General features: G+C 41.9%; 1 protein-coding gene across 2 annotated transcripts in view; it reads left to right on the forward strand.

Moving 5' to 3' along the window:
• Nucleotides 1-6,445: 6,445 nt before the first annotated feature.
• The window catches only part of LOC119284635 (serine/threonine-protein phosphatase PP2A-4 catalytic subunit-like), a 5,215-nt gene continuing 906 nt past the window's right edge, over nucleotides 6,446-10,754 (forward strand). The window contains exons 1-10 of one of the 2 annotated variants that reach the window (XM_037563785.1): nucleotides 6,446-6,701; nucleotides 7,390-7,446; nucleotides 7,965-8,048; nucleotides 8,142-8,213; nucleotides 8,368-8,439; nucleotides 8,666-8,706; nucleotides 9,206-9,272; nucleotides 9,820-10,011; nucleotides 10,099-10,188; nucleotides 10,274-10,391. In XM_037563785.1, coding sequence (XP_037419682.1) covers nucleotides 6,609-6,701; nucleotides 7,390-7,446; nucleotides 7,965-8,048; nucleotides 8,142-8,213; nucleotides 8,368-8,439; nucleotides 8,666-8,706; nucleotides 9,206-9,272; nucleotides 9,820-10,011; nucleotides 10,099-10,188; nucleotides 10,274-10,391 — 886 coding nt within the window. In that variant the 5' untranslated portion in view covers nucleotides 6,446-6,608. Of the gene's footprint in view, nucleotides 6,702-7,389; nucleotides 7,447-7,964; nucleotides 8,049-8,141; nucleotides 8,214-8,367; nucleotides 8,440-8,665; nucleotides 8,707-9,205; nucleotides 9,273-9,819; nucleotides 10,012-10,098; nucleotides 10,189-10,273; nucleotides 10,731-10,754 lie in introns of those variants that run through there. The other variant, XM_037563783.1, reaches the window with a different exon arrangement.

A 10,754-nucleotide genomic window follows, 5' to 3' on the forward strand; every position in this document is an offset into this window, starting at 1 on the left:
GTTCGGCAACACGACTCTCGTAAGGGGTGAAATTAGTATCTGGCTCCATCACCACTGAGAGTGCGGCCTCTATGGCGGGGTCTATCCCTCCGTCCTCGGATGGCGCAATTTGCTCCGGATTGAAGGCCGGAGTAGTTGTAGGTGTGATCTCCCGAACATTGCCCGACGGCAGAGCTAAATCGTGCTCGTCGTGATCGTGCGGTGCACCTGTCATGGGCTCGAATCCGTCGAAGATCAAGTCTCCATGGATGTCGGCAGTGTAGTTTAAGTTTCCGAACCTGACTTGATGGCCAGGGGCGTAGCTCTCGATCTGCTCCAGATGGCTAAGCAAATTGGCCCGCAGTGCGAAGCCGCCGAATACGAAGATCTGTCTGGGGAGAAAAACCTCACCCTGGACCGCATCGTTACCGATGATCGAAGGGGGCATCGAGCCTTACGGTGATGGCACAGTGGAACTCTCAATGAAAGAACCAATGCCGGTGTCAAAACCGGCGAATCTCGGGTAGGGGGTCCCGAACTGTGCGTCTAAGGCGGATGGTAACAGGAGGCAGGGGACATAATGTTTACCCAGGTTTGGGCCCTCTTGATGGAGGTAATACCCTACGTCCTGCTTGATTGTTCTTGATGATATGAGTATTACAAGAGTTGATCTACCACGAGATCGTAGAGGCTAAATCCTAGAGGCTAGCCTATGGTATGATTGTCTGTTGTCCTACGGACTAAACCCTCCGGTTTATATAGACACCAGAGGGGGATAGGGTTACACAAAGTCGGTTACCAGGAAGAAGATCTACATATCCGTATTGCCAAGCTTGCCTTCCACGCCAAGGAGAGTCCCATCCGTACACGGGACGAAGTCTTCAATCTTGTATCTTCATAGTTCAATAGTCCGGCCGTCCGGAGACCCCCTAATCCAGGACTCCCTCACTTCTTATGACTTTATTTGAAAATGAATCCTTATCGATATACCATAAACCGACATTTAACCCATTGTGTAAACTGCACAGGTCCCTGGAGCCGTAATCTGAGCCAAGAAACTCTGGTGAAACTGAAGGCGGTTTACACACTCGTGGAACAATTATACATTGGAGTTCAGCGAACCCTTGCCACCATCTCCCCAGTAAACCAGGAGCCAAGCTTGTTGAGCGATGTTTTAAAGAAGTTGTCTGTCTTCCCTGCTAGGTTTCAAGAGATTAAGCGGTCTTGCGTGAGAGCCGGAGCCTTAACTTCTCTAAGCCGCTCCAAAGCTTGGGTACCAGAGCAAGACCCGACGGACGTAGCCAAAGGGTACTCCAATTTTAAGGAAGACGGGACTCCTTTTGACCAAGAAGATTTTGCTGTCTGTGTGAAGGAAATTCATCCCCATGCTACCATCCTTGGCGAAGAAAGCAATGTTACAAAGTACCAGCCGGTTTTTGACTCTGGTAATAAAAAGATGGCGACTCCCAGTTATAAAGTGATGGATTTAATTCCGCCAATTCGGGAGCACACCATCGCCCCTGAGATTAACTCGTCCGGTTTTAGTTGCTTCGATCTTCCTTGAATATTACCTTGGGGTTCCTTGGGCATCCCCAAGCTTAGGGTCTTGTCACTCCTTATTCTCCTCATATCGACATCTCACCCAAAACTTGAAAACTTCAATCACACAAAACTTAACGGAACTTTGTGAGATAGGTTTGTATGATAAAGAGCAAACCATTTCATTTTTGGTACTGTCAAAGACAAGATTCATAACTGTTCTCACACAATGCCTACCGTAGCATATCATTTCCACAATTTATATTGAGCAATATAAGCCATGAAAATTAGAAAACAAGCAAACTATGCATTGAAAACAGAATCTGTCAAAAACAGAATAGTTTGTAGTAATCTGTACTCCAACCATATTTATGTTACTCCAAAAGTTCTAAAAAATAGGAAAACCTGGCTAATTTGTCTATTAATCTTCTACAAGAAGAATCAACATTTTATCATGCTTCTGTTAAAAATGAGAATTGTTTTCCTGAGCGCAAAAGTTTCTGTTTTTCAGCAAGATCAAATCAACTATCACCGTAAGCCATCCCAAAGGTCTTACTTGGCACTTTATTGAAACAAAAGCAATAAAACATGATTACTACAGTAGACTAATCATGTGAACACACACAAACAGTAGGTAAAAGTGTTGGGTTGTCTCCCAGCAAGCGTTTTTCTTTAATGCCTTTTAGCTAGGCATGATGAATTCAATGATGCTCACATAAAAGATAAGGATTAAAACATGAAAAAGAACATCATGAAGCATATGACTAGCACATTTAAGCCTAACCCACTTCCTATGCATAGGAATTTTGTGAGCAAACAATTCAAGGAAGCAAGAATCAACTAGCACATGAAGGCAAAACAAGTGCAACTTCAAAACACTCAACACATAGAGAGGAAACTTGATATTATTGAGATATGTAGAAGCATGTTTTACTCTCTCATAATAATTTTCAGTAGCATCATGAATGAATTCAACAAAATAGCCATCACATAAAGCATTCTTTTCATGACACAAACGCATAGAAAACTTATTACTCTTCACATAAGCAAATTTCTTCTCATCAATAGTAGTGGGAGCAAACTCAACAAAATAACTATCATGAGAGTAAAAATTTAAATCTTGATGACAAGTTTCATGGTTATCATTATTCTTTATAGCATACATGTCATCACCATAATCATCATAGATAGCATCTTTGTTATCATAATCAATTGCAACCTCCTCCAAAATAGTGGATTCATCATTAAATAAAGTCACGACCTCTTCAAATCCACTTTCATCAATATAATCATCATAAATAAGAGGCATTCAATCATCATAATAAATTTTCTCCTCAAAACTTGGGGGACTAAAGATATCATATTCATCAAATATAGCATCCCCAAGCTTATGGCTTTGCATATCATTAGCATCATGGATATTCAAAGAATTCATACTAACAACATTGCAATCATGCTCGTCATTCAAATATTTTGTGCCAAACATTTTGTTGACTTCTTCTTCTAACAATTGAACAATTTTCCGATCAATCATTTTCAAGAAAAAAAGTTATAAAGATGATCAATAATATGATGCAACCTCAATTCCATTTTATGTAGTTTTCTATTATAAAACCAAACTAGTGATAAAACAAGAAACTAAAAGATTCAATTGCAAGATCTAAAGATATACCTTGAAGCACTCACCTCCGCGGCAACGGCGCCAGAAAAGAGCTTCGTTGACGGGATGTGAGTGCCGCTTACATAACCTCCCCGGCAATGGCGCCAGAAAAGAGCTTGATGTCTACTACGCAACTTTATTCTTGTAGACACGTGTTGGGCCTCCAAGCGCAGAGTTTTGTAGGACAGTAGCAATTTTTCCTCAAGTGGATGACCTAAGGTTTATCAATCCGTGAGAGGTGTAGGGTGGAGATGGTCTCTCTCAAACGACCCATGCAACCAAATACAAGATATCTCTTGTGTCCCCAACACACCTAATACAATGACAAATTGTATAGGTGCACTAGTTTGGCCAAGAGATGGTGATAAAAGTGTAGTATTGATGGTAGAAATATATTTTTATAATCTGAATAAATAAAAACAGCAAGGTAGCAAATAGTAAACATGCACAAAAACGGTATTGCAATGCTTGAAAATGAGGCCTAGGGTCCGTACTTTCGCTAGTGCAATCTCTCAACAATGCTAATATAATTGGATCATATAACCGTCCCTCAACGTGCAACGAAGAATCACTCCAAAGTTCCTATCTAGCGGAGAACATAGGACGGAATTGTTTGTAGGGTACGAAACCACCTCAAAGCTATTCTTTCCGATCAATCTATCCTAGAGTTCGTACTAAAATAACACCAAAGCAAATTCAGATTCATAATATTCAATCCAACACAAAGAACTTCAAAGAGTGCCCCAAGATTTCTACCGGAGAAACAAAGACAAGAACGTGCATCAACCCCTATGCATAGATTACCCCAATGTCACCTCGAGAATCTGCGAGTTGAGTGCCAAAACATATATCAAGTGAATCAATACGATACCCCATTGTCACCACGAGTATACAATTGTAAGACATATATCAAGTGTTCTCAAATCCATAAAAGTATTCAATCCGATAACAACAAAATCTCCAAGGGGAAGACTCAATTCATCACAACAAGATAGAGAGGAAAAAAACCATATGATCTGACTATATTAACAAAGCCTGCGATACATTAAGATTGTGACATCTCAAGAACACGAGAGAGAAAGATTAAACACATAGTTTACAAACCCTCAGCCCCGAGGGTGGACTACTCCCTCCTCATCATGGTGGCCGCCGGGATGATGAAGATGGCCACCGGAGATGATTCCCTCCTCCGACAGGGTGCCGAAAAGGGTCTAAATTGGTTTTCAGCAGCTATAGAGCCTTGCGGCGGCGGAACTTCTGATCTAGGTTAACCCCGAGGGTTTTTGGAATATTTGTGAATTTATAGGGTAAAGAGGGGGTGCAGGAGGCCACCGAGGTGGGCACAACCCACCTGGGCACGTTTGGGCCCCTAGGCGTGCCCTGGTGGCTTGTGCCCCCCTCGGGGCACCCCCCAGGTGTTGCTATGGCCCATCCCCGGTGTTCTGGTCCACAAAAATTCTCCAAAATGTTTTGCGGTGTTTGGACTCTGTTTGATATTGATTTTCTGCGATGTAAAAAACAAGCAAAAAACAGCAACTGGCACTGGGCACTGGGTTAATAGGTTAGTCCCAAAAATGATATAAAATTGCTATAAAATGATTGTAAAACACCCAAGAATGATAATATAGCAGCATGCATACTTCATAAATTATAGATACGTTGGAGACGTATCACAAGACAACTCTGACTACAAATTTGACTGAACATAGCATGAGCATAACTGAACTACAAATGTTAAGCCATACAAAACTAAGCTTGTACCACTCAGAAAAAATCAGTTAACTCCAGAAATGTGCATTGAGCAAAATTCAGTTAACTAACTGCAAAAACCGAACCTATATCATTAATGAACTACAAAAGTCGTCGCAATTCTTCTGCATGACCATAAGCATAACTGAATTACAACATCAAGCATAACTGCATGAGTATGAGCATAACTGAAACTGCACAACAAACATCATTGAGCATAACTGAACTACAAAAGTTCAAAATTTTAGCACTAATTTGCCTTTGACAAAATCATCTTGAAGAGCACAAAAGAGCTTCATTTAAGCACCCACATCCATTGGTGACTATATTCACCGAAGAACCCTAGGCCTAAACCCCTACTTTATCAGCCAAAACAACTAGTTTATCGCCTAAAACCCTAGCCTAGAATCGTCGCTCAAAACCCTAGCTTTACTGCCGAACGGGCGTAAGAGGAAGGTAGACGACGAACAGAGTAGAGCAGAGGGAGGCAGAAGACTCACAGTAGTCGGGTGGGAAGATGCCGAACAGGCGGACGAGACGAGCGGAAGGAGGTGCCTCCATACCACCGGTCAACTTCGGCGACGACGACGATGCCGTGGTGGCTGGCGTCATTAGTTGATCGTCGTTGCTGTCGCCCTCGACATGACACTACCTGCCCCCCTCGAACGAACGGATGCGAACAGATATTGAGACACATTTAATTCAGGTGCGGTGTACTACAGGTTGAATTCAGAAAATGACAGGGGGCTATGTGCAAAAGTGCAGGCGGCAACCGGCTCGACCACCTGGGCGTCACTTGTCTCGCTCTGATTGGGCCAGGACCAAATCGTCACATCTGGTGCAAGTTTGAGGATGGTGTGGTGCACTTTTGCAACTATCGGACTAAATCGTCACATGCTGAACAAGTTCTAGGACTTAGGGTGCTTTTAATTCTTCTTTCTAAGTATGGGGCCGGAGGTTTTTACGCCCTGTGGATCGAAAAATATATATTCCCTATTTCCCGATGAACTAAAAAACTCGATTTAATTGCACGTTGGATCATAAAGAAAAGGAGATTTAAATTATGACGAATAATTTATGAAGATTAAAGATATTCCCCTATATTCAGATTCATTCGGAAACTCGATTAAATCACACGTTGCATAGTAAAGAAAAAGAGATTAAAAATACAATTTGCAGACCCATTTTTTTTACAGCTTGTCAGTTGTCACCATACTATACTATTATCAAAATGGATTATGCTGTACCTCGTAGGCGATGAGAAAGCCAATTGCCGATCTTCAACCAGGATCGAACGTGTCCCCGTTCAAATGGCCACCCGGAGCCCCTCCGGATCTCGATAAATCTCTGAAAATTTTGAGAAGGATGGCGCCCCGGGGTCTCTCCCCGGTCCACGCACGCGCTCGGCCCCCGCCGGCAGCCACTTGCGAGCCGCGACGCGGCGCGCGTGGGTCCCACCGGCTGGACGGATTTGGGCCCATGTGGCGGATGATGGGCTTCCCGTCCGCGTCCAGTTCCTTCCCCCGCTCCCCCCCAGTCTCTCACTCCCCACTCTCCTGTTCCGCGGCCCCGACCCAGCGCTCCCCTCCCCCCTCTCGCCCCGCCTTGCCGCCGGCGACGAGCTCCAGCTCAGGTTGCCCTTTCCCACGGCCGGCGGAGGAGGACGCGGGCGGCAGAGGACATGGAGCCCATGAGCGTGGACAGCAGCGGCTGCGGCGGCCTGGACGCGCAGATCGAGCAGCTCTTGCAGTGCCGCCCGCTCGCCGAGCAAGAGGTGAGATTTCCGCACGCTTCTGTCCGCCGTTCCATCTGGCTTTCTCGCTCGTTCCCTCGCCGGCGCTTCCGCCGGATCTGGCGAGTGCTCGTTTTGATCTGTTATCGAGGGGGGCCGCCTCTAGGGTTTTTTAACGGCCGGGCTGCTGGTTCGAGGCCCTGGATTCGGGGCGTGATCCGGTGATTTGGGTGCTGTTTGTTATGCTGGACGGTTTGGGGGATGATAGATATGCCGTCTAGCTTGCCCCTGTCCAAGGGCCGTTTTTGAATCATTCTGCTGCTGTGCTTCAGATTTGGTCTCTCCGGATAGATCTCCTGTAATAGTCGCGGTAAAGCAGCGTCAAAATAGGAATTTTTGCAAGCTCCTATTGTCACTGTACCGTTCTTTGTAGAAGACAAATTTGTCTCCAGCGCCATTTCAGTAGGGAAAACGGCATCTTTAGGGGCAAGTGCATCTTCCTCAAAAAAAGAAAGAATAAAGGTCAAGTATATCACCTGCAGGACGTCGTTCATATACATTTGGGTTGATTTGGGTGTTGTGTGTGTGTGTTTTTTTAGGGAAGGATGTTGTGTGTGCTGTTGGTCAGAAACAGGAATATTTGATGCCCATAAACATTTATAGAGTTTACGTTTCTAACATTCCTGGAATCAGAGATTTGACTTGTGTCCTTACGACCCCACATGTGCAGGTTAAAGCACTATGTGAGAAGGCTAAGGAGATATTGATGGAGGAAAGCAATGTTCAGGTATCACATACTATCGGTTCTTATTTCACTGCTGTGCAGTGTATCTTTTGTTATACATGCGACGGGAACCTTTGTAGCTGGTTCCAAAGGTTGTTTGAACTTATTATACTGTCTTGGATCTTGGCACTGCACTTGAGCAACATCATCCTCATTTTATTGTTCAGATAGCTGTTTCCTTTATTCAGTCCAATGTGTCAAGGCTCAAGGGCATTCTGATCAATAATTTGACTTTAAATAAATTCAGTTATATCCTATTATTTGTTTCTTTTTTCAACCCATAAACAGTCAATTGCTGATGCTAAAATGAGATATGGTAATTTAAGGTTTTCTTCTATCACATCCATTTGATCTACAGTACTTAATTGTTATCTCTTTTGTAAATCATGAAATAATGCAAAGTTCCACTCTGATACCTTAACAAGTATTTATACAATCATCATCTGAAATTGTTTACATGTATGGGTACATCGGCAGATAAGCATTGGCTTTAAGCTTTTGCATTTTCTTTTGTTATGCAGCCAGTGAAAAGCCCAGTGACAATCTGTGGTGATATTCACGGACAATTCCATGATTTTGTTGAGCTTTTCCGGATTGGCGGGAAGGTATTACTTTTGTTAGCTCACCTTTATTTATTCCTACCCTGCTTTAAAACAATGCATTGAACATTGCACTAATGGCTAATCTTTTTTATGCAGTGTCCTGATACTAATTATTTGTTTATGGGGGATTATGTGGATCGTGGATACTACTCTGTTGAGACTGTTTCGGTAAGAATCAACCTACTCGTGTTCATATACCACCATCTGTTCTTCATAGTCTGTAAAAGATCTTACTAGTGGAGTTTCACTTAATCAGTTATTCTTTCCAATGATACTATGTCTGAGTTCATGTTATATGTACTTAATGATATTTCTTATCCAGCTCTTGGTAGCACTGAAGGTTCGCCACCCACATCGGATTACAATCCTCCGCGGAAACCATGAGAGTCGGCAGGTACTATAGATATTATCTTCCCAATGCTTATGTGTTGATGTTTGTAGCTCAGTAGCTGTCATTATCTCAGTTTGAATGGAAAATGGAGCAGGCTTCTCTGTTTTGAATCTTACATCTTCTGTTTTATGCATAATTTGCTTTATTATAATTTTGATGCTGTTTTAGTGATTCATTTGTCATGTATTTTTGTTCTCAAACTGAAAGTATGTTTCCACAATGGTTGCAGATCACACAAGTATATGGATTCTACGATGAATGCCTACGAAAGTGAGTTCACTTAATCTTATTCCAGTTCTAGCCTGTTCTATATGTACTTAATCTTATGGTTGCAGCTGTGCTAGAAAAACTGTGCTTGTTCAATCTGATCCTAGTGCTCTGTTAACTAAGTTCTTGTCTTATTCTCATACATAGTTGTGCCACTTGTGTTGATGTATGTGAATCTAGTCGGCATCATCTATTCATGTGTCTTTTATACCTGCATTTGTGGAGATTCATTAGATTAGTATTGATGATGTGTTGATTGCATACAAATGAGTTGTGAAACTAGTTGTATGATTTTCTCTTCTGATGGTGCTCTATCACCATGCTTAGAAGCTGCATATGCTTTGAGCAAATTTGAATAATTACATGTTATTTTTATGTTGTATATAAAGTTACAAACTCTTTAGTCCAATATAAGTTGATTACGGAGTACATTTTTACTACAAGTCTGTGATAGTATTACTGTCTTAGCAATATCATTTATGTTCTCGTTCTTTCTAACCAGGTACGGCAATGCAAATGTATGGAAGATATTCACAGATCTTTTTGATTATTTCCCATTAACAGCCCTGGTGTGTGCTCTGAATCTTAGACCTCCTTTCTTTTTCTTTGGATTATTCTGCATTTTTCTAAGATGCATGCAGCCTTATTGTGCGGAGGTTTTTTTGTGTTAAATTATATGGATGTCCAGTTTTGTTGGTGTCTGTATGATAGTTATGTTTCATGCCTTGCCCATTTTGACCATGGCTAATGTCTTCACTTTGTATGAATGTGACAATCCATAAATTCTTTACTTTATGATGAGCGGAACGCAATCTTGGATGACTCTCACCTTAACTGTTAGTTGATTTTAGCTGTCTTGCTCTTTCTAGTGTTGGTAGGTCTTGACTCTTGAGATACCCAGTTGTATGAATGGACTATTAAACACTGAACTTATTCATTGATAGGTTGATAATATACTCATTGTTTTTATGCTATATATGCATAACATATTCATTGCTAACTGTATGATAAAATAGCTGCGCTCCACCCTTCTTATTATCAAATAAGGTTTTCTTGCATTTTTCTCAGTATTATGTGTTCAGGGGCTATATTGATATTTTATTTACATTCTTGAAGGTGGAATCTGAAATTTTCTGCTTGCATGGTGGTTTATCTCCATCGATTGAGAATCTTGATAGTGTGCGTAGCTTGGATCGTGTCCAAGAGGTTCCACATGAGGGACCTATGTGTGATCTTTTATGGTCTGATCCGGACGATCGATGTGGTTGGGGCATTTCTCCTCGTGGTGCTGGCTACACTTTTGGGCAGGTACTACTGTAGTACTGTGTTCCCCTTTTACAAGCACTATTTGCGGATTTACTGAGTTCTACTTTGTTCATTCTTCTTTTTTCGCAGGACATATCTGAGCAGTTCAATCACACCAACAATCTCAAACTTGTAGCCCGGGCTCATCAGTTAGTCATGGAGGGATATAACTGGGCTCATGTAAGCTGGTTGAACTTTTAGATACTTCTTCAGCTGTTCCTTTTTTGCAAGTAATTTGTTGTGATTATTCGCTGTCCATATACAGGAACAAAAAGTTGTTACCATATTCAGTGCTCCAAACTATTGTTACCGATGTGGCAACATGGCATCCATTTTGGAAGTTGATGACTGCAATGCTCACACCTTTATCCAGGTGATCACGAGTTCACTTCTTCATTTTTACATGATACATTCTCTTTGCTATTTGGCCCATGGCTGTGGCATACTGGCATCATCCGGATAGGCACGAAATGCAGATCAGTCATATATGCACTGTAAAGCTACCGAAACTTTATATAGAAATGTTAATGCTGTAATTCCATGATACTTTCTCTTTGCTATTTGGCCCATGGCTGTGACATACTGCCATCATCCAGATATGCACGAAATGCAGATCAGTCATATATGCACTGTAAAGCTACCAAAACTTCAAATAGAAATGTTAATACTGTACTTAAATCGGGTTTTAGAAGACATTATATTGAAATAGGTTCCTCATTTTGTGCCCTCTGATATATTTCATGTCA

Source organism: Triticum dicoccoides, chromosome 4A (genome assembly GCF_002162155.2).
Source record: "Triticum dicoccoides isolate Atlit2015 ecotype Zavitan chromosome 4A, WEW_v2.0, whole genome shotgun sequence".
NCBI lineage: Eukaryota > Viridiplantae > Streptophyta > Magnoliopsida > Poales > Poaceae > Triticum > Triticum dicoccoides.